General features: G+C 30.2%; 2 protein-coding genes across 3 annotated transcripts; both read right to left on the reverse strand.

Annotated features, from left to right (window-relative positions):
* Positions 1–6,700: 6,700 nt before the first annotated feature.
* LOC143202025 (uncharacterized) lies at positions 6,701–8,639 on the reverse strand. Its single transcript, XM_076413294.1, has 6 exons — positions 8,470–8,639; positions 8,363–8,411; positions 7,282–7,386; positions 7,179–7,226; positions 6,912–7,124; positions 6,701–6,849 (listed from the first exon to the last, which is right to left on the reverse strand). Exons 1-6 carry the CDS (start codon positions 8,473–8,475, stop codon positions 6,836–6,838), a joined length of 435 nt encoding a protein of 144 aa, XP_076269409.1. The 5' UTR covers positions 8,476–8,639; the 3' UTR covers positions 6,701–6,835.
* Positions 8,640–18,863: 10,224 nt separating this feature from the next.
* LOC143202026 (uncharacterized) lies at positions 18,864–23,685 on the reverse strand. Of its 2 annotated transcripts, none has more exons than XM_076413296.1 (6): positions 23,637–23,685; positions 23,528–23,576; positions 19,416–19,496; positions 19,313–19,360; positions 19,089–19,256; positions 18,864–19,034 (listed from the first exon to the last, which is right to left on the reverse strand). In XM_076413296.1, the coding sequence occupies exons 1-6, from the start codon at positions 23,640–23,642 to the stop codon at positions 19,027–19,029; spliced, it is 360 nt and encodes a 119-aa protein (XP_076269411.1). In that variant the 5' UTR covers positions 23,643–23,685; the 3' UTR covers positions 18,864–19,026. The 2 variants fall into 2 exon arrangements, with proteins under 2 accessions (XP_076269411.1, XP_076269410.1); XM_076413295.1 differs by having other exon boundaries at positions 19,413–19,496.
* Between the last annotated feature and the right edge of the window lie 1,099 nt (positions 23,686–24,784).

A 24,784-nucleotide genomic window follows, 5' to 3' on the forward strand; every position in this document is an offset into this window, starting at 1 on the left:
AATAATACTATAATACTATTATTATTATAATTAAATTATTATTTTCGTATTGCCTGCTAATTTTCTTTATTAATTAACAAATAATTATATAAATTAATTGGAAAATAATGCAAATATAACATTAATCTAAAAACGCCACCTAACGACTACTGCTGTAAATAATAACGCGTGGCCACCGTCATCCGAATGTTTGCAGGATTTAGCAGGAGCACAGAAATATTTCAGTGAAATAGAAATATATTAAGCATAAGAAGAGTACAAGATAGGGCGAAAATTAATGTATATTTTAGCCATTTCATTGCGGTAAAAATATTCCGTCTCATAGCCAGCGAATTAAAATGGATGCAAGATGCAACGGAAGACCGTAGGGATTTTTACAAATTTTAATGCACTATTGTATGTTATATTATTTTATTAACTAATTTTATTATTATCCTAATTATTGTCCTAATTGCGATATTAAATATATTCAAATATTCCGAAGAATCAACTCGTGTGTGGAAGGCATGCACTCAACCGTAAATTTGAAAATGCGTATGATGCGTTTTTGCAATAAAATCAATGCGAAAAATACGTAATTAAGATTTTGGTGTCAGAATTCTATTTGTTGCCTCTGTCGCCACTGCTCTTGCATAAGTCATTGATTTAAAAACACTTATTTATGTTAATATAATTAGTGAATGTAATCGCGTATAACGTTACTTCATGGCAAGTAATATATCACATTAATTTAATTAATTGTATGTTAAGATCAGTGTAATTTTATATTGATTATGTCTAGTAACTGTGTAGCAAAAATGGAATTTTGCCTGTTGTATTTTATATTGAACTTAAAAATGTATAAACAGCTAGCTCAAACAACCCGGCAGACTTCGTACTGCCTCAATCGATAAATGAAAGACCTAATAATCCGTAATTAATAAAAAAATGCTCGGTATGATTGAATTTTTATAATTTTCGATTAATAACACATGATGTTTCATACATAAAAAAAAGAGTTTTCCTGAAATACTGGCTATATATAAGGTTTCAATTAGATATTTACAGACACACACACAGTTATGATACAGTTTGTTAATCAATGTAAAGCTTTCTGATAGACTATATTTTTTGTTTTGTCTTCGACGCGCGAGCACGCAACCTATAATTGTCCATGCGCGAAACAGGGAAACTCGAAGTTGATTCCGCAACTTCTTCAACTTCCAACGACTGGCCTTGAGATTTATTTATGGTCATCGCAAAGGCCAAACGTACTGGAAATTGTAAAGGTTTAAAATCGAATGCTAAAACCGTTGGAATCATCGGTATACGCGCGATCAAGACATCCTCTCCTTTGTATTTTCTCTTTATGATTGTTACCTCAATGACGTTATTTATCATATTTTTCACAGCATGATGTTACGCAGCATGATGACAACTGATCCTACTTTTAACTTCAAATTGTGAGGTGGTGATCCAGGCAATTCCACTGAATTTAAAAACTGCATGGGATAGTTAACTGATTTAAAGGAAACCAACTGTCCCAGAAGAAAATTCTGAATGGCTGTATTGAGATCCTGGACAATCTCGAATCCTCGACTTTTTCCCTCCTGACCATTTTCTAAATGTACTGCCAAATGGACTACTGTAGGATGTCTTTCTCACGGATCGCAAATGAAAAGATACTCCAAATTGTTTCGTTGCTACTTACATAGCGACCAATATAGTACTGTGATATTTCGTCATTTGCATTGGTTACAGCGAAGACGGCCATCTCGCTACCTTTGTTAACATATTTACATATGTACTTTATCGACTTCACAGAGTTACATTATTTCACATTGATGTGAGTCTCAAAAGTATAACTATGTGAGTCACTACTGTATTTTAATGCCTTGCAATATTTACAGATTATTGTCATTTTCCCAATTGTTAACGATTTGTCGGCACAATAATCTATTGCCGCATCATAGTGGAATGCAGCTCGTTCCAGGATCACAGAAGCCCTGTGTCTGCGGAATCGCTCAATTTCATTATGTGATGTTCGCTGTTGTTGTGTTTGATGTGCATGAACTCGTTGCATTCTAAGCCTATCTACTTCATTGTCACTCTCTAAAGAACGCAGTTCTGATATAGCAATACGACTGGTCATCAGTGCAGTTAGCACGTGAGGTAGCTCTTCGCATATTTGATTGATTGCGACGACCTTAGTCAGGTCGTCTTCTCCTCGGCATCGTAAATTGTAATTAATCAAAGTGAGAAAAATTCTCGTAGCGTACGTAGATTGTCGGATTCAATCCTCGACACACACACACTATATATACTATATATATATATAGTATAAAGTTTGTTCTATAAAGAATATTTGGTTCAGCTTTTGGCAAAATGAAAATGTTATTAAGATTATGACTTAATTTTGAGGTATATTACAATAATGGTGCCTAAGAATTTATTATATTGTTTAGACATTTGGACTGGTATTCCTACTACTAACAATTGTGATAGTTTGAATTAGAAATAGCTTTATTTTGATGAAAATTCTTATTCATGCATTTTTCGTATTGTTTCTATAGCTCAGATATCAAATAAAGAAGTTTATATTACTGAAAGTTGTAGAACAAAATAATAAAAAAATATAAAATTGGAAATTAAGTGAAATGTTATAAAGTGTTCAGAATATTAACTATTTTTACAATGATTTTCATCTCAAAAAAATATTTTCAGGAAATTTTTAGAGGCAATTCTTGGTATATATATTGGACGTACTGCTTAATGCGAGATCTGAAACATGGTCCTCCGTATTAAGTATACCAACTGATGATCGACCAATTTAAAGATAATCCCAGAAGACATCCTTCCATCCATCCATTCTGACCTAACCTGTTTATTTTCACTCGGATAACTTTTCATGTCGGATTTTGTACTCTTGTCTAATTGACAATCGAAATTGCAAACATAAATTGAGAATCATGTTCCAGCAGAATTCAAACCCGCCACTATCGCAATAGTGGGAGGACTATCGGTCGCCTGCCAAGCTGGCAGGGGATATTTTAGTTTAGAAATTTGAAAAACCGATATTTTTTAATTTTTTAAAGGCCTAGGTATTAAAAAATATGCTTTTAATACAATTTTTCAAAATTTAAATTGCTTTTGGATATACAACTGTTTAAGTGACGTGGCATCTTCACCGATTCGCAACTAACCTGATACCTTGGGGATATTCAAGTCAAATAATCGATTTTTTTCCTATTTTTAAAACTCAACCCTTTAAAAATAGGTCTTTAATATCTCAAATTCTACTGAAAGGATTTACCTGAAATTTGGTGTAAATCTTTTTTATACATTCTTTTACCACATCAAACAAAACTATAACAAAATTTGTATTTTTGCTATTAAAAAAAAATCGAAAATGTAAACAGAAATGGTTTAAACATTTTTTTTTTGAATAGCCGTAATTTGGCGAAAAACTGTTTTTTAAAGATTTTTTTAAACTCAGTTCAGACTAGAATATACTTTAAAAACTTCAGGTAAATCTTTATGGTAGATCTTCCTCCTCCTTTCTCCTCATTTTTTTCAATATTTCTATTTTTTATGTTTGATTGGATATTGGATTAAACTACTGGGATATTCATTAAATATCTCAGTAGCAATGTAGACTTATATTTGACATAATTAATATTTTTATCATTACACTTAAATTATTTTCGCTAGTAAATAAATCAATGTTCTTTACAAATTAAAATTCCAGCTTAAGTACAATCACAAATTAGAGATTGATATTAAAAACCATCAGAAACCCACCATTTAAAAATTATAGAGAAATATTTACAAAAATAATATTAATATTTATTATTTATATAGTAGGAATAAATACCATCAAACCATCAGAATAATACCATACCTATCAATTGATATTGTAGCGAATTGAGGCATGTCGAATTTTACATCGTGGAATAACGGTCTACGAAATACCCAGAAATATAATCCCAGATGTTGAACACGGGCGGGGTGCCAATTGGAACCCGACACCGAATAGCTGGCGGCAACCCCGAGACGTTTATCTGGGATATTATTGAAGGGTATTTCGGTCATTCAGTGCTCAACCCTCGTTCGGTTAAGACGTGCCACCATCGACTGCCCAAGCCTCGTCAACAGGTAACTCCGCTGCCATCCTTTTTATCTTTGTATTTTTCTCATTTTTTATATTGTCTATAAATAACGGTCACATCATGTAAACACCACTGTTTCATTTCGATTTACCTCCATTCACCGAGCCACATCATTTACCCTAAAGTGGTGACCCCGACGTGATCTTTCGCAAAATTGGGTTTGGACTCGTGAATGGAGGGTACGTAGAAAATGGTGTATTTTACGTGGCCGTTATATTTTTTTTGTTTCAAAATTTTAAATATTTTTAATTCGACTCCTTTTCAATTTTACCTTCTAGATTCATTTTCATTTTATTCCGATTAATTTCATTATTTCCAATTCATTTTTTTAAATTTTTTTTTGTCAAAATTTTATTTCACAATCTTTTGGAATATTTTTACGTCACTGCTTAATCATCAGCGTCTCGGCTAAACATTTCTTTCGGCGCTATGTTTAAATCATAATGTCTTCCTTCGCTCGCCGTCTCCGTCATAATGGCAGATATTTTGATTTAAAAGGCTTTGGGCAGCTTCGGTCGGATACCGTCGTTATTTGTTTTTTATGAATTAACCTAACGTATGTGACTACGGATTAGTCACAGAGCAGCTCCAGAAGCTAGGTACCGATTGCAGTCACCGTAGACTCGTTATGTCTTCGCCGAAGTACCAGAATTGCTAACGTCTCGTCGTCGAAGAAAATAAGCTACCACGTCGTCGAACAGTCGATCCTCCCACAGCGTCGATTACGGGAGCCCTGTCTGAAGAATAGCTTGTTTTCAACGTCGTCGATGGACCACATTCAAGTGCCAAAGCGACGATGATGCAACGGTATCTGTAGGACCGGAAGATATCAACAGCCGTACCAGATCACAACCGTTTCGAACTATCATATTTTTTCAAAGCCCAGTTTACACAGCACATTTTGTTTGGTATATGTTTTTTTTTTGTATTTGATATTTTTTTGCAAACATTTTTGTATTTTTGTTGAAGTAATTTTATGTAAAATTCTGGCAGGGGAGTATTGTAGCGAATTGAGGCATGTCGAATTTTACATCGTGGAATAACGGTCTACGAAATACCCAGAAATATAATCCCAGATGTTGAACACGGGCGGGGTGCCAATTGGAACCCGACACCGAATAGCTGGCGGCAACCCCGAGACGTTTATCTGGGATATTATTGAAGGGTATTTCGGTCATTCAGTGCTCAACCCTCGTTCGGTTAAGACGTGCCACCATCGACTGCCCAAGCCTCGTCAACAGGTAACTCCGCTGCCATCCTTTTTATCTTTGTATTTTTCTCATTTTTTATATTGTCAATAAATAACGGTCACATCATGTAAACACCACTGTTTCATTTCGATTTACCTCCATTCACCGAGCCACATCATTTACCCTAAAATATTAATATTAATAGACTGTATAATTAAAGTTCGCTTTTGTCTGTTCAGATAGTGAAAAACGTTACAATTTATTATGGCTCATCAAATCAATGGTTTGAATAGAGCAAAAATTATTAAGAGGAAGACCTTTAGTGGTATCCTTTTTTGAAGGCCAAAATAATGAAATAAAGAATGTCTTGAATATCTTTCAAGCGTTGTAGTAAATTTAGTCTAGTTTACCAGGCCTCTCTCTGAAATAATTAAATTTTTTATTAAAATAACAGGTAGTGATGGACATCAGGCTTAAAATGATAAACCATTTACTAAAATTATATTATTATATTTTGATCACAACACGATTGCAAATCGAATAATTCTGAACACTGCAAATTTTTGCTACAGTAATTAAATTGATGGATCAAGATAATGAAGGTTTATCCAATTTCAAATGCTAATACGTAGTAACCGAAAGTGTAAATAATACTATAAAAAAAATCAAATTTGTATATTTGAAAGGACTTTCAACTGTTTTACGTATACGGAAAATGACCCATTACAACAATGTGGTGGTAATTCTGTTCGATTGAACAGCCTAAAATGAGCAACTTAATACACTTATAGGACCGTCAACTGGTTCTTGTACTCGCAAAATAATATTTCTCAATTAAAAAAGCCTGTTATAACAATGCGGTAGCAATTCCTATTGATTTAAAAATATTTTTATATAGGATTTAAAAACCTTATGGGACCTGTTTCTTGCTGATGACAATGGGTATTTCTTGATGCTGTAAAGAGTGTCAAGGGGATAATACGTAATTTTCAAAATTATTTATTTACTTTGGTAACTTCATGAATATTAATATCATTAATTACCTGAATATTACTATTAAAATGATGAAAAAGAAATTATATATGTGGTAACTAACACATCTGTTGATAAACCTTTAAATATCCATAGATGATAATAGCAGTGACAATTACATACGACATTTGGTAAGCACCAATTGCATATCAATTAGTTCATTTAGCTCATATACAAGAAATTCATGCAGAAACCACATGCTGATTTAAATGTATAACCACTTTCATTGTATCAAAGTACTATTCAACTTATTACACTTGTTATAAACTATATATGTATAGTATTATAACTAAGTCATAATTAATATGGAATAATAAGACAGTGTTTTTATATAAAACTTATATTAAAAAAAAGTTACAAAAAATGTTGGAAATTTACAATATATGTACAGTTTCATATATATAACGAAATACCGGATTAAAGTGTTGGAATTTGGACCTAAATTCTTAAGTTGTTGATGGTAATTTACCACCAACCTCCTGCAATTAAGAAAGAATAATAATTAGTTCTTGCTTATAAAAGAACACATTTATAAACTCACCTTTACCACCTCCGTATCCGCCTCCGAAACCACCTCCGTAACCGCCTCCGTAACCGCCTCCGTAACCGCCTCCGTAGCCACCTCCGTAGCCACCTCCATAACCACCTCCAAGACCGCCTCCGTATCCGCCTCCGCTGCTGATTACTTTAATGACCTTGACGCCACCTCCGTAACCTCCTCCAAGTCCTCCTCCATATCCACCGCCAAGTCCACCTTAAAATTTACTTTAGTACGTTTCGAATTTGAAGGTTTGATTGAGAGCCTTACCATATCCTCCTCCGAATCCTCTGCTACCTCCAAAACCTCCTTTCCAACCTGAGTGAAATTAATATTACGTAATGCATAAAATATGTTTTTTTTGTTGACTTACCACCACCTCCGATTCCACCAAGGCCGCCGCCATATCCGCCTCCATAGCCACCGCCGTAGCCACCACCGAATCCGCCGCCACTGTATCCTCCACTAAGGAAACCGGCTAAAAATGTCATTTTGTAATATTAAATAGTAATCAAAATTAACTCATAATCGCGTATCTTCTATCGATTTTCTTTGCTACTAGGTTCCTATAGAACATAGCGGAAAATATGAAATAATAGCTAGTTATAGTAATAGATTCCAGTTACGCCAGTAACCAGGGTAAGACCGGATGTCTTCTGGGATAATTTTTAAGATGGTCACTCGCCAGTCGGTAGGCTTAATGCCGAAAATCGTGGATCAGAGCTCACGTTAAACTGTTGGCCGAGTCCAGATAAATCATCGTTGGTAAAAAGGAGACTTTAAAATATATTTTTAAAAAATCACAGAAAACTCTGTCATAGGAAGATAGTCTGTAAATTATAATAGTCTATACGTATGTACATGAAAATATTGTTGTAATATTAGATAAATATTTACTATAAAATAATCATTTTATATGGAAATATAAAATTCTAATACTATTTAGTAAAATAAAATACTGATAATTGGTTATGTTTAAATTATTAAAACACCAGTTTTCTTTGAAATATATGTTAGCATAATAAAATGGTTCAAATTTAATTTATAATAAAATACTATTTTTTTTAGTGAACTATTCAACTTAAAATGTTTAAACTTTTACGACTTATGTATATTGGATTGTTTATTGGTTGTTAATCTAAGAACAATGATCAGTTAATAATGTATAATTATATGTTACTTAACGGAAAATGCATAAAACAATTAACGCTAGCTGAAACTTATTAATTTTTGGACGTATTAAAACGGTGACCGATTTATTAAACATATTTGATATATAATTTTAGAAAAAGTTAAACTCATTATATTAATTATTAGTAGTCCATTCCTTAATCTATAATGTAATAGTGATAAAATAAAAATATTAGTTAAGAACAATTCAGAAATATTTTGTGCTCTGAATGAAAAAATATTAAGGTTTTTCATTTAAGTTGGTTCTGAATCATTGAACTTACCTTGAGTGAAGCTGGCTGCAGCAGCTAATATCAACAGACAAGCGAAGGCCTAGAACAAGTTAATGATGATTACACCAAACACCATAATGATGTTGTGATTCGTTTACCTTCATGTTCAAGTTCAGGAGATGACTGACTTGTAGATCTCGACGTCCGATGGATTTATATACTGTCGACAAGGAACCTTGACGACCCCCCTTTCAAAAATCCCTCTTTCGGCTCTTCGTGCATCCCCCCATTTTTTCCTTGTCCCATCCAGCAATTATAATAATTACCACAATATTTGTAGTGTAGTTTCGTTAACCTAAAAGGATTACAGAACGTTTCCCATAAACCATTTAAATTGTTTACACTACGCCCGAAAATCTTACACAACGACCTGCCAAATATTTCTCATCACTCGCCCAACAGAACGTATTTTCGTGTTTGTTTTTGATGCGAATGGTCGTTCGTTTTTTTTTTTGCGAATAACTCGCTATAAATTATTTTCACTCTTCCTTTTTCCATTAACATTTACCTGTTATTTAATACAGTCAATCCTGTTGTTTAACGTATTGTGTTCAGACAGCAGACAACAAAATGAGAATGCCGAATTATTTATTTTGAAAAGTTTAAAGTTGGTTTTTAAAAGTGGTGTAGCATAGTGTCGAACAAGTTTTAAATTTTATTTCAAAATTCCTTGCTTATATTATTGTTATTTGATTTGTATCTAAAATTGTTGATAATGGTAATTATATGGTAAGTTAATACAATAAATGTATATATTTTACATATTGATATCATATCATAAAATTAATGAATTAAATATTATTGCTTTTAAATGACAGATATAAATTGATTGTTTTAATTATTTATCTAAAGCTTTTTATTGGATATTAACATTTTTTATTGTTTTTATTATTTTATTATTTTTACGTTTCTTTTATCAACAAACTTTATATGGATAATTGAACTGCAAGATTCTTAAAACATTACTTGCATTGCTTTTTTATCATTGTAATTTCTACAAACACTTTTAAATAAGCTATTATATATTATAAAAGCGTATACGTTATATATACTAGGTAGTTCGAAAGGGAACAGAAATATTTGGAAATTGAAATGAGAAAAACTATTTTTAGTTTTAGTTTCTGTATTCAATTGGTTTAAAAACAATTACAATAATAATCTCAGCTTATGATTTTACCAGTCTGACGCCAACATTTTCTTGGCCGATTTTTGATCACGTTTTGGAGTTCTTTTCTTAATAAAGGTGGAACCTATTTTACATCCTGAGTTCTTAAAATTTTCAAATGAAACTAAATTTAATCATAATATTTTAGTGATATTTTACTGGATTAACTTTTAAATTGCCGTCGATTTTTTTTATATATTATTGATTAATGGTGCTCCACAACATAATTGAACAACGTAGTGTATAAATGATATTATAATTTAAGAACTATTTTCAATATATAATGCACATAATTTGCGATGATTTAAAATTTTGTTATTTATAGCCTAAGCTAAGCACGACAACTTTTCAATGCTTGACAATTATCTGTCTTTTTGTTAAAGTGACCAACTCTTATAATTGAACCCATTAGTTCCGGTACCGATTGTACATTATTCTTAAGAAACATATTTTTATGTAACTGAAAGCTAATGGTGAACTAAATAACATGATGGCATCAAACTGGATTCTTGTCATCAATTAATTATATCATCATAGTTTCTTGGGATAATTTACCTAAGAAATATGCAACATTCTCAACAATTCAATAGTTTAGCAGATGTTACTTAATGGGGTATTCTAGTCTAGAGGCATGCATATTAGGTATACTTAGCGAAATAAAAATTAATAATTAAAAACTAATATTAAATTAAATGAAGATTCCAGAAACTTACAGTGGGCGGTTTCAAAATACAGGATTACAACATTCAGTAATCAGTTTAGTAATCTGGAATTAAAAAAAATAATAATCTGAGAAGTGGTATCGAGCGAGAGTCAAACAACTTCTTTCGACAAATTAGGCTTGTTCGAAAAAAATTTTTGATTATTCCGAATTTTTCAAAAATAGTAAAAATCGTAATTTTATTATAGTCTTACTTTCAATTTATTTCAATATACAATTCCTGTTATATAATTGGGCCCTCCTCTACTTAAACGAGCAATTTTCCTTCTTTCAAATGAATCATTCTGGCACCTTTTGGAGCGTTACAAACTCGTACTTCAGAGTGTTAAACCCTGAATTACCCGGTATTGTCGTGTTTAATGATTTTTTTCAAATTTATGGACTTATTTTTTAGGTTTTTAACAAAGGGTAAATTCTCAAAATATATAACAAAGCGGAAGCAACAAAGCGGAATATATAACAACCGCCAAGAAAGTCAATTGATAAATATTTTACCTAGTTAAAAACATTTTTACATTGCACATCAATATATTTTTTAAAGGGAACTTCCTCTTTAAAGTGTAGATATTTGAATCATGGTACGAACGCTATAGTAACTTAATTTTACCCAAAAATACTACAATCTATGTGTTATTCCTCTTTTTTTTAGAATATGATAAATTCTATTTAAAACTTTAATTTCACTATTATTAGACTATTATTGTTATTTACTATTATTGCATAAGATATATTTCTAAACAATATATTCCCTCTATCTATTTCTTATTTTTTATTACTTATTTGTATATTAATTATTAGAAAGCGTTTAATATTAATGAAAATATATATTGGAACTCAAACGCAATACATTAAAAAAATATTCCATATTAATGTTGTCTTTCTTTTAATAAAATAATGATTAATAGTGAAATATATTGTTACGCAAAAATAAATAAGTAGCAAGAAAAAATAATATTAACCGATATATATATATATATATATATATATATATATATATATATATATATATAACATTATAGGCATATATATATATATATATATATATATATATATATATATATATATATAAATTATAAATTATAATATATATTTTATATTTTTTTTATCATATTCTAAGAAGTGAGATATTTTAGAAAATGTTTATGAGACAGATTACTGATAGAAATAATTGAATGTTTGGGATTGGCTGTTTGTTCTTATATAAGTTTTTTTTAGTTCTTTCGATACTTTCATATAATAGACTTTAACTGGTTCCTGTCATCTGCATACACGTGTAATTAAGACACATTCTTCATTTTTATAGATAAACAACAGATGTGTGATCTTAGTAGCGTTGTTTCGTTGTTTAGATAAATGTTGATCTGCAATATCCGTTATCATTTAGATATTCTTTTAAAATGTGTCACATAGGAATCATTAATGTAACAATATATTTTAAAACTTTCTAATAAAATAAGGACAAATATTTTCACTTTCATTATTATGTTCTTTTGTGTTGGATATAGACTATATAGGAACTGTATCGTTATGTAATATATATATATATATATATATATATATATATATATATATATATATATATATATATATATATATATATATATATATATACACTTTTATATTGTGGATGTAACAAATACTTAGAAGAATTAAATTTTGACGTCATTTTCATTCAAAATAATATAGACAAAATTCTGGAATTAACTTAAATTTGTTTTTAATTTTTTGGTAAATCTTTGTACTAACTGGTGGCAAAAAAAACAATATCCCGGTTTACATAAATAAATAATTTCTTACTTACGGAGCTTAGAGAGCCCAAAAACCATCTCTAAAAATTAGATATTTAGGCCCTCTAGCGCCTCAAGAAATCCTTTGCTAAAAAACGATATCCATTAAACGAATAACTGAACCATTTAGATCTTCCTGAAAACAACTGATCTTCGGAATATGTGCATTGAAGCTGAGTGAAATTAAATATTAAAAATAAAGTCATTTTAACAACTACAAATTCGTTTTTTTTCATTTCCTTTTCTTATCCATGAATTTCTTAAATACCCTAGCATTATAAATAAAATATTAAATACCAGTTATAACAGTAGGTTCTTCTTTAACTGTTAGATAACATCAGAAACTTTATAAGTAGCGTAATTTTTGTTAATTAGATTAAATATAGCCTAAATTTTTATTATATTTAGTTTTATTTAAAATTTTATATTTTCTGTTTAATATATATTAGTTCAAAAATATACCCGGACAATCCAAAAAAATAATAAAGACGTATGAAAAAAGTGTAAATTTATATAAATATATTTGTTAACGCTATGTTTCACAACAACAAGAAATTGAAACGAAATCGGGGTCACCTATATCAATTACAATTTGTTTATTTCAAAAGAGCATTGAACGATTGTTCATGGAATGGTTGTTATATACCAAAATCTGGAAATATATAAGTGAGATGTCTTTTTCGGTTTAGTAAAAGTTAAATGCTTTGGTCTTTTGAAGTTTGGTTAATATTTCAAAATGAATTATTATTACATTAGCACAAATGGGGCTTATAGATATAACAGGTCAATTGAAAAGTCCCTGGTCCACCATAGTGAAACACATTTTTTGGCAAATTTTTTTATTCAACATAATTCCCTTCAAGTGTTATAAACTGATTATAGCGACCCTCCAACTTTTCGATTCCATTATTGTAATACTATTTGTCCTTTGCTTCAAAATAGGGCTCAGTTTCGGCGATCACCTCTTCATTCGACGAAAATTTCTTCCCGGCGAGCTTTCTTTTGAGATCTGAGAAGACTAAATAGTCGCTGGGGGCCAAATCTTGAGAATACGGTCCAATGACGCAATATAATAGTCGCTGTTAATGGTCCTTCCTTTTTCAACGTAGTCAATGAAAATTATTCCATGCGCATCCCAAATTACAGACGCCATAACCTTGCCAGCCGACTGTTGTGTTTTTCCACGCTTTGGAGCGGGTTCATCGTGTGCAGTCCACTCGGATAAATGTCGATTGGACTTCAGAGTGAAACGATGGAGCCATGTTTCATCCATTGTAACATATCGACACAAAAACTCGGGTTTATTACTCTTGATCATCTTCAAACACCGCTCCGAATCATTAACTCGTCATTGTTTTTGGTCAAAAGTGAGCTCGCGCGTCATGGACTTTGCCCAGAGCTCTCTCATATCCAAATATTCGTGAATGATATAACGTACACGTTCAATTGATATCTTTAGAGTATCTCCTATTTCATTCAATTTCAATTTATGATCATTCAAAATCATTTTGTCGATTTTTTCAATGTTTTCCTCGGTAACAACCTCTTTTGAGCGTTCACTGCGTTCACCAGCTTTGGTGCTCATTTCGCCACGTCTAAACTTAGAATACCAATCCTTGATGATTGATTTTCCTCGGGCAGTGTCCGGAAACTCGCCAGCAAACCAAGTTTTTGCTTCAACTGTATTTTTTCCCTTCAAAAAGCAATATTTTATCAACACGCGAAATTTTTTTTTATCCATTTTTTTCACAATAACAAAAGTTGCTTCACTTAAAATGCATTCACAAACTAATAATCCGACAGCTGTCAAATTTATACATGCATCTTTTGAAGGTTAGTGCTAACTAAAGCGCATATGGACTTTTCAATTCACCTGTTAGTTAAGCTTTGAAAACTTGTTAACTTTGAAAACAGCAGTATACAGAATGCATATCCAAAATTAAATAATTATTGTTATAAATAGTTTAATACATTTTTACAAAATATACGGAATGCGTATCTTACTAAATATGTACAAATATGTTAATAAGTATATTTACTACTAAAACTAATCCTGATGAGAAATATCAACGGCAAATAAGTTTGCTTGATAACATTTATTCAAACTGCTTTGCTTGAAATAGTTAAAATAACTCCAACAGTCAATTCATTGCCATTTATGGCCACCTTCTAGGTTTTTGCCTTTGTAGTAGTTTTTATTAATTCGGAATTAATTACTTTCTGGTAAACAGAATTTCCTATGAAAAAGATTTCAAGATATAACAATCGTGACATACAGTAGAACGTATCTTCTATAAGAAATATATATAGAACGTATATCTATTTTAATTTACCGGCTCCCTTCGTTTCCCTTTGTTCACAATTACAGATATAGTCAGGAAGATACGAAACGCTGTTCATGCATTCGGGAAAATATTTTGCCGATCATTCTTTTTAATGTTTGAGAGACGTTCATGTGGCTTTTCTGATTGAAGATATTTTACTAATGAGTTAACTAACTATTTTTTTCCCATTGGTTAAGGTGATTTGTTAATAAACAAATGCTTGTTTTTTCCTGAATTTTGATATTTGAAGTAATTACACCGATTGGCCAATATACATTCAATACATATGATGGCTGTCTTAAAAATTGAGTCAATTTCCTCAGAAGATGCTAGTTCCTATATGATGTTAATTTTAGATCAGGGTAAAAATCTCGATACTTATTCACATTATTCTAAGTAGCTGTTCAGAAGTTCGTCTTATATAATTAATATTGGTATATTATAGTAACTATTGTAACTATGAAATAAAATTTCGTCGTGTACTGAATTATTGACAAAGCTCCAGATGCTGTAACTTAGTAATATGTGTCTTCATGAAGATTCGTAGTATTAAAATCTAAATATCAGTGAAAGCGAACCTGAGCAAGTTTAAGAGACTACACCCTCTTAGAAAGTTTTGCAATTTTTTTTCAACGTTTTTTTATATTATATATTACGACTATTTATTCAGCAATTAGCGATATTTCCTTTGTATTATTCATAAAGCCCAGATCTAAGATTTCAGATCCAAAGTTAATAGTATTTTATGGATATACTAGGATGTACTAGTGCACCCTACATAAGTTTATAATACAGAATATTTGTTATACTTATCTTAACAATATTATTTCTAAGCGACTTTGTCTCTTAAACCTCCCCGTTGTCCATTGTTGTCGATAATTCGTTATGCGTGGTTGATGTTCACACAATATAACTTGGTGCTTTTTCAAACCACATGTTTCGCTTGTTGACCATTGACACTCTTAGATCTCCTCGGGTGTCCTCATATCTAATATACTATTGGGATAATAATGCTTGTGCATGTTTTAATATGTTCGGATCATGGTTTACCCTAGATAAAATGTGTTTACATAACAACGATTTGTTGTAGGGTAATACTTCAGATTGTCGTCCAAGCAACCACCTCAATTTTTTAAAACTGTTCAACAACAAAGTTTAACAATAACAAACAAATAAAGTTCTGCTTATCCAGCGTCATGCCCAATTATTTTGTTGTTTTCGCATATGGAATTATTCTACTACCAATTATCATTGACAAGCGAAATTTACATAGATAGCTTACTGAAATACTATGTACCTGATCAACTGTTGTATGTTTATTTCTGAATACAAATTGACAAGCCAAGATGAGTATTTTTTCATTAATTAAGGTATTTTAAGAAGAATTTCTCGAAAAATTTAAATGATTGGTAGCAGTTAATTTTTAGCCTTTGACGATTCGCCTCTTTTAGGGATTATAATTTCTGCACTGCATAGGAACATATTACAAATAGTAGTTGAGTAGCGTTGAATAAATATTTAAGTTTTATTATGCTGTTTCTTGGCATCTGTTGTCTGAATTTCGCAAATTTGTCTGAAATTCGTTGACAATTGCGTTTGCAGTTATTGGGCTTATAACATTATCTTTATTTCTATTTGGGTTATGTATCACATCCGTCAACAGGGTGAGATTGGAAAGTGTTTGATGCTCTGTTACATTACGTGCTCAGTAATTTATTTTACCCTCTGCTATTTTTTTCACCCACTTTCAAATTTTCTTTAAGAATCCGCGAGTATTGGCATTTTAGTTCATTTAATTTTATTTTGTTGCTCAATTTTGTAGAGTTGTATGGAGAAAGATATTAGTGAATCTTGCTCCTGGAAAGTCATTTGCCGGCATGTAAGTAACATGGTATGCTCTACCTCATTAATCACCACAGTGGAATGTTGTCACACACATCATACATCAGTGATAATTATTCCAGTCCGATAAGAGTCTTTTTCAAAATAGTGGACAGTAGTTATTATTTATAATATGGCGAAGGTGCTAAAACCAGAAAATTAGTAACTGAGTTCTTAAATCTAATCGACACTTTTATCAAATGGTTAATAGCACTTAATCGGTAATATGTGTTGTGAGTTGTGAATCACGGTAATATGGGTCTTCTGTCGTCAAGTACTTGTTTTCCAAACTTGAGAAGACCTGTTGCATTGTTCGTACGGCTTGGTTTTATTTTATATTCTCGCAGATAGTCATAGTCATGACCATTAATTCAAAAGTAATAGCTGAATTTTGACCAAGTACTTGGGTGTAGAGAAAATGAATATCAGTTTAGTACCTTTTGGCTAGATTTATTATTAAATTTTTCATTGAATTAATTTAAAAATTATTTATTTTATTAATTTCTATTATTAACTAAGTCCATCATTCTTATCATTATCAAAACTTGACCTAGTATGAATGTGTGAGTAAATCCAAGCAACATTGGCATTGTTTGGATTTGTGACTTATGTAATAGCCATTGCAAACGCCAAGAGAATTGGAAATTGTAAACATTTGGACTGGATGGATGAGTAGAGGAAGCGATCATCGGAATCCGTGGTAGAAGTTCTTTTACGTTCAGCTCTTCTCTGTTTAGCTTCACCTTGAAATATGCCTCTCAAAATAGTAGCTGTAGATCATCACTCATAATAATTTTATAATCAATTGCGTGTGATTGCATAACTTTGGTGAATTCATATTTCGAATCAAAATGATTAGTGGACCAATTTTAAATAGCAAATTATGTGATCGCATTCCGGGTAAATCCAGTGAAGTCAAAAATTCAACAGGATTACTTTATTTGGTTTAATGATAGTAACCTAGTTGTTGTTTTACATTATTTTGAAAACGGTATTGGACAACTGGACCAAGTGGTTATGATTTTGTAAAAATATCCCCAAAGTTGTTACAATGTCTCTGTCCTTCACCTACTAGATGTGGTTGTATGGACAACGTTTATTAATTTATTGGGCCTCGTCATCTATAAAATAGCAACATGCATTTCAACAAACACATACAATTTACTTTTTACTTAAATACATGACAATGTGATGTCAAGTGATCAGAGTGTAAAGGTGACAAATAAATATAGGTATATTTTCAAGTTAAAATTATATAGACGAAAATAATATAGACAATAACTCCACTAATATAACTAAACACATTGGGAATAAAACTAACAATGACAATATTTTAAAATATGGCAATATGTTGACAATGCTACTCTTATTATTCAGTATGTTACTGTAAATTAACACACACTGTATAATGTAACATACACTATATATCATGGAAGGTATCAGTCAGTACATATCCGCGAGGCAAGATGATTAGTGTTGAAGACAGCACCTTTTACTTATAATATATGTAATTTTATTCTACACATATCAACTGCCAGTATTTCGGTGGTTAAATCAATAATATTTTAAAAAATTGCTGGAATCTTATCGCAGTCACCTACCGGGTCTAAATGTGATAAAAAAATCCATCAAAATCGGTCCAACAGCTGATTTCTATTTGCATTTACATATTCCTAACAGTCAGAATTTTTCAACACTTTATTTAAACTACTTGATTGTTCTGCAGTTATTCAGGCATTTTTGATACAGTTAACTGAAGTCGAACAATAGTATCGCAGCTGAAGCTATAAAGTCACAATAGGCGGATTGAAGCTAACCATAAACTATTCGAAATAAGAAACATTCAAGCTTTAAAAACACCCCTAGTTCACCGATTTTAGGCACATACATCATAGTTTAATGTGTAAGTTCACCAAAGGCAGACTAGAGTTGCTGTGAATTAACATAATATGCTGGAATTTGGACAGACACTTACAGTTCATGTTGAACGGCCACCAAAGGCGGATTATAGTTTCTTTGTCATAGACTATTGGAATCTGAAATCATCAAAACTTGGACAGCCATTTCATAGAGAGTGGACATTTAGGTACAAACAGTGCTATTTCGATAGTCAAACTGGGGAAGAAAAGGTACAATCGATATTAAAAAACAATTTTTACAACTATTAGCGGTTCAGATGGAATAATGATCACGTATACTGTAGCCCTTTCTTTAGGACGAAGGTATTATATAATGCTGGTTAAGGCACTGAAATTTTTCAGAATGGTGAACCAGTGAGTGAGACAGGCTAGTTTGTGTTCTAATAGATAAACCTTCAGTGTCGCTTTGTATCGCCGTTCAACAAGTTGTGTCTTCTTTCTTTTAAATACAACAGTTTTTCAAGTTAATCAACAGTTTCTATGCTTAAAGCCCTTTTCCATTTTATAACATATATAAAACGATTTTCGTCGACTTTTTGTAATATATAGGCACCCTATTAGTTGATTTTGAAATTCATTCTTATAAAATATATATCAAATAAAATATTATAAAATCGTTATGTCAGTAGACTTAACTATTATATATATTGGTGTAAGTTTATGTTCTGTATTGAATACATAATTAAATACACAACTATTAATAAATCATTTATTAATATAGATTTTTAGATAAAAATATATTCAAACATTATAAAAAAATAAACAAATTTTACAAAATATCTACAGTTTTTTTATACACAGTGAATGAAGAACAATTTCTGTCGAATCCTTGGCATGCTAACGGCAACAGTTGACAGATTACCATCCTGAAATGGTCTGGTTAATAACGCATTCAAATCTGAATACATATATTTTCTTACCTTTACCGCCTCCTCCGTATCCGCCACCGCCACCACCGTATCCACCACCGCCGCCTCCTCCTCCTCCTCCGCTGGTAATAATTTTGATGATCTTCACTCCGCCGCCTCCGCTGCTTCCGCCACCACCGTAGCCGCCTCCACCACCTCCTCCAGATTTGAATCCGCCTCCTGTAAATAAATTGTATTAGTATTGATTCAGGTGATTGAGTTTTGGTCGAATGTACCATAGCCGCCTCCTCCAAAGCCACCACCACCTCCTCCAGATTTAAATCCTGCAAAAATAAATTTGATTATCGGTGTCGATGGATACAGAACTATTCTTACCACCTCCACCGAATCCGCCGCCGCCATATCCACCGCCTCCACCTCCGTATCCGCCTCCGCCTCCGCCTCCTCCAAGGAATCCAGCTAAAAACAAAATATATTTTAAAAACTGTATAGGATATGATCAGTCAATAAATAGTTTCTAAACCAAAATATATTGTGTGAAATATATTGTGAAAATATATTGTGTCTTGCCATGCCAATGAAATTTATAGAAAATAATGTAAAATCCAACAAAAAAAAAGAACAACTACCAAAATTACTCCAGTAACTAAGCGGACTAAGATTGAATGTCTTTTGGAATGGACTGTAACATAAGTTGGTCACTTATCTACATTCTTCTAACGGCTGATTTAATGCTTATAACTGTGGTTCGCTGGGCACATTAAAGAATAATTCATATAAATCCTAGTTGATTGAAAGTATACTTTCAAAATACTAGCAAGTATATATAATGCACACTTTTTTAATTTTAATTCAATATTTAAATACTAGATCAGTTATTTCCAAAATTTCTCTTGCATTGTTTGACGTTTATCTGAATACATTAAAATATTTATGACTACTCACCAAAGAACAGCCTTAAAAATTGAGGATATTTAACCATACCACTTGGGAGAAAAATGTACTGTTAGACGAATCGGTGTTACAATTTTATTTTCTTTTACAATAGTTAGAATAGTTCTCTAAATGATTTAGCTGTTGTTGAACATATTACATAAATACTCAGATTATATTGATATTGACTTGATAGTCGAGTAAATATTGTTGAAGATAAAATTGTTGTAGTCATTTGTAGTAATCTAAAAAACTCAATAGTATTTTTTATAGTAAGAGATGCATACACTTCTTAAAACCTAATAGACGCAAGAGGTTCAATGAAAGGTTCTGAAGTGGAAGGCACCTAGAATTGGAGATGGTGGTATATTTGTTATATACCATCATATTATATATACCTTATAAATTACCTAGATGGGGTTGAAATTGAGTCTTCAATTTTATGTATGAAGCTCATGGTGATGACTTTTCGTAATATCCCAACGATTGGCTTTGGTTTCAACGAGTCATAAGTGGTGGTTTTTATGTCAATCAGAAAAAACGGCTTGGAGGATCAATCGAATTCGAATACAATGAATTGCAAGTTTTTTTTAGTTGATTGATTTTTACAGTTGATGAAGCAAATGTCCCCAGAAGTTTACATGCGATGGAAAAGATACAGATATACTGCTGCAGCTCGAATGAGAAGTCCCGGTGTACTCAGCGTACTAATCAGATGACTTGGCTGGTACACGGTTCCGAAATAGTGAAGAAGTGTTAAAATAAATCGATGTTAATAAACAAAAATAATAATAATCACGTAAATAAAATAAAATAATATAAATCAATTTAATATAAAATTAAAAAATGTAGAATTAGCATTTAACATAAAAAAACTGAATAAAACAATAATTAGTGGTTATTAGAATATAGTAGTATTTTGAAAAAAGATGTCAGATATATCACATAACTTCTTTGATTTTATTTATACAAATTTATCAACAATAAAGTTGAATATTAACTTGAAATTGATTGAATATATTATTATTGCTGGGATTATATAGTCCTTAATTATGATGTACCAGCCCAATAAAATAAAGATATAACATTTATAGCAGTATTAGCATATATGCTGTAATATTAATTTATCTATTAATTGCTAGATTGCGGTTGAATTATAATAGAAAGTTAATACATTTTCCGTAGGTCTGGTATTTACAACTATGTATATTAAAATAAAAACAATACCTAAAATATATATCATACGCATTTCAAAATATGCAACATACATATCTGAAGACAACTATGACATAAAAATTCGCAAAATTAATTAAGGATATGTTGAGACAATATTAATATTATAAAAAGATAATTGAAAATATTAATTATGAAATGAATTTGAAATTTCATCATTAAACGTTATTTTGCAGTGATTTTAGTGGCATCCTTTTCAAGTTGCCAGAAATAGATCAAATTTATGGTATTATTAAACGATATCTGTTATATTTTTAAGAAATTATGGTTACACAAAATCTCAAATTCTCAAATCTCAAATTCTGTCAGTCTCAAATTTTATTAAAAAATAAATACATAATATTTAAACTGAAAAATATTTTGTTATTTAGACCGGGAACTCATTGGACATTAACTATTATAAACTAATATATATATATATATATATATATATATATATATATATATATATATATATATATATATATATATATTATATATACATGATATAAAGATGATTTTTTCATGTTAAAATTAAAATTACATTAATAAAAGAAAAGTAAATTACAAAATCAATCAAAATAAGATAAATCATAGTGCCCGAAATAACATTCCTAAAAATAATTAATAGGTTTAACGTTATTAAATTAGTTATATATATTTAGCTACACATCATTCGACAATGACTTTGCAGTTTAGTTTTTATTTAGCATCATCGAAAACTCCTACTCCGCGCTATATCATAATATAAAATTTAATGACCTATGCTAGTGTTATAATAGTAATTTGATGGCAAGATATTTATTTACAGCCTGAGAAAAAGCGTAAACCTGTTTAATTCTATATTAGTTTAATATTTTTCAGCTAATCATTTTAATGAATTGGATTATTGATAATATATTACAGATATTTTAAATATAAGGTGTCAGTAAGAAAGGATCAGTTATATTGAAGTATTTCAGTAACCATCATTCCAGCGAAAAATCTATAAATTATACTACATAGATTAATTTAAGAAGCACTTAGTAATGTCATAGTATCTGTTGAGCTCTGTCAGCAATGTTTTCTTAAAATTGAAGGACGGCGAATTCTACTTTTAAGGCAAACACTTAGTGAAAAGACGGAATTAAACGATCAAACCTAACTAAAACATCATAATATCATAGAAGAATTGAATCATTCAAGCAGTGAAAAGAAATAGTCGTTATATAGGTATTTCTAAAAAGGAAAACATTAGTTCTTCTGATTATCAATTATTTCGGGTGATGACTTATAGCCTTAGCCTCAAAATATTTTTGTTTATTAAATTTTTAAAATACTATAAATATTTAAATGTTTTGATATCAATAATAAATATTTAACAAAATGCGAATATATAATTTATTATTATTATATATTTTATTAATGTACTATGTTTATAAAATCTGCAAACTTGATGAAAATATTAAATATATTATGTGTAATTCAGTTTAATTAATAATTATTTTTAGTAATATTTTAATAGCCGTAAAAATATATCAAATACTATTTATATAGAATAATATATATAGAATAATTCTAGTTTTATTGAAATATCATGTTGAAATATAGACATTATTTAAATGAATTCAAATTTCTGCATTTTAATAAAATAATTATTATTGTTAAACACCAATGGAGCTAAAGAAAGCTGAATATTAACGATTCAAGATTAAAATGTAAGGATTTAAAATGTTTATTAGGTTTACTTGTTTTTGAATAATATAAACAATTTTAGAATCAATCAAATTCAAATTTAAGTTAGTTTAATTCCTTAACTTCATATTTTTTAAGTAAGATAACATGTTTTTTTTTGCCGCTCAACAGTGATTATTTAAATTAAGCTTTTATTACTTAATAAAAATTGACGAACAAAGGTTATTATAAAAAAAAATGTTAAATACTTTTGAATATATTACTTAAATAAGTATTTCAAATTTACTGATGAAAAAATTTATATATTTATATATAATAAAGTTGCTGTGTGTTGCAGTGAAGGAGTGCACATTTTTTATATGAAATTTTGGATACTTATACAAATTTGTCACAATGCATTTAAATATATGCATAATGAGATCAACATTTTAACTTTTAACTATAAACATTTTATTAAGTTAAAATATATTATTAATCTTGCTTTTCTGTATATCTTGTTTAATGGTACTGCATAGTATTATATTTGCTTTATTTAAAAAATAGTTATATAATAAAATAAATGTATTTATTTTTATACAAAGTAAACTATAGTGAAAACAATTTATATGGAAAAAGGCTAGATATAATGTCTTCCTGATACGTAGATGCTAAGAAAATGTATTTCAACTTACCTTGTACGTAGTTGGCTGCAGCAACCACGATTAACAAACAAATGAATGCCTGAAAAGAACAAGTCTTCCTCGATTACTAATAAGGACTCTAAATTATTCTCGTATTTACCTTCATGTCTTAAGCTTGGGAAGTGACTGACTTGCTGAAGCCAAAGCCCAAATGGCTTATATACCATTCAAATCGAGCCTTGGATATCTGCCCCTACCCACTTTCTAAAATCCCTCTAGTGCCGATCAGTGCATCCCCCCATTTTTTTCATTCACCACTCGAACAATAAAAATAATTGTTACAATATTTACGGTACAGTTTCTGTAATTGAAGAGGCGAATCTTTTTCATTTATGATTTGGTCGTTTTATAACGCATTCTAACGCTTCTTTATGCGATTTGCGAACAAAAACTTTCCTTTTGTTGGTGTTCCTTGGTAATAAATCAGGTAGAAATATCAGTATTTACTCTACGTAATTAGATTTAAGCAAATCTGCTTCCTTATGGAGTGTGATCAGTCTATAAAATATATTTATCATGTTATTAACTTGTTTTGACGTTTGCGTGCTTTTACTTCAATATTATTAGTAAGTTTATTTTCAATATTATTAGTATACTATAATACAGATCTGATAATAATGTCTAACTTAATTATCTTTAATTAGAATATTTTAATAAATAACCTAAATCATTATATTGAAGCTCATATTTCATTGAATAGAATTTTGTAATTTACTCTATATTCTTAAAATGTGAAATAAATATTTTTATTGTGTTACGGAGTACAACAAAATTTTGTTACATTACACACTACTATTGAAATAATATTTAAAAAATATCAGTATATTTAGGATTTTAGAAATTATATAAAAAATTAAATAATGTATCCTAATAAAAATAAATTTTTAAATTGGAGTTTTGAGTTGGATATGTTATAGAGCGTTGTCATAATGTAAAATATCTTCGCGTCGTTTCTATTTGACAAATTTCTTTACAATCGGCCTAGTATTATTCTTCCGTTTCGATTAATCTTCCAATTTTTCATGTTTCAACTTTCTCAGTTTATCAGGGCGTCATCTATCTTCATAGCTACTTGAAAGCGTCGAAACCGATAATACAAGTTTCTATAATACAGCAATATAGTATTAGATATCAAAATTAAATGAATTCACAGGCTAGTGTTATACATTTATAATATTTTGGTTAAAAAGTTTTGAACTGTTGGTTGGGGTTTATTTGGAAAATTATGTTTTATCAATCTTAGATTTA

The sequence above is a fragment of the Rhynchophorus ferrugineus genome, unplaced genomic scaffold (genome assembly GCF_030347505.1).
Source record: "Rhynchophorus ferrugineus isolate W39M unplaced genomic scaffold, kcgeb_rfMv2 rfM9, whole genome shotgun sequence".
Taxonomy (NCBI): Eukaryota; Metazoa; Arthropoda; class Insecta; order Coleoptera; family Curculionidae; genus Rhynchophorus; species Rhynchophorus ferrugineus.

Excerpts from the sequence above, each read along its gene's own strand:
- LOC143202025 (XM_076413294.1), bottom strand. Across the intron at positions 7,387-8,362 it reads TGCAGCCAGCTTCACTCAAG|CCGGTTTCCTTAGTGGAGGA; the intron begins GTAAGTTCAATG and ends TGACATTTTTAG. Across the intron at positions 7,125-7,178 it reads AGGATTCGGAGGAGGATATG|GTGGACTTGGCGGTGGATAT; the intron begins GTAAGGCTCTCA and ends GTAAATTTTAAG.
- LOC143202026 (XM_076413295.1), bottom strand. Across the intron at positions 19,497-23,527 it reads TGCAGCCAACTACGTACAAG|CTGGATTCCTTGGAGGAGGC; the intron begins GTAAGTTGAAAT and ends TTTTGTTTTTAG. Across the intron at positions 19,257-19,312 it reads CTTTGGAGGAGGCGGCTATG|GAGGCGGATTCAAATCTGGA; the intron begins GTACATTCGACC and ends ATTTATTTACAG.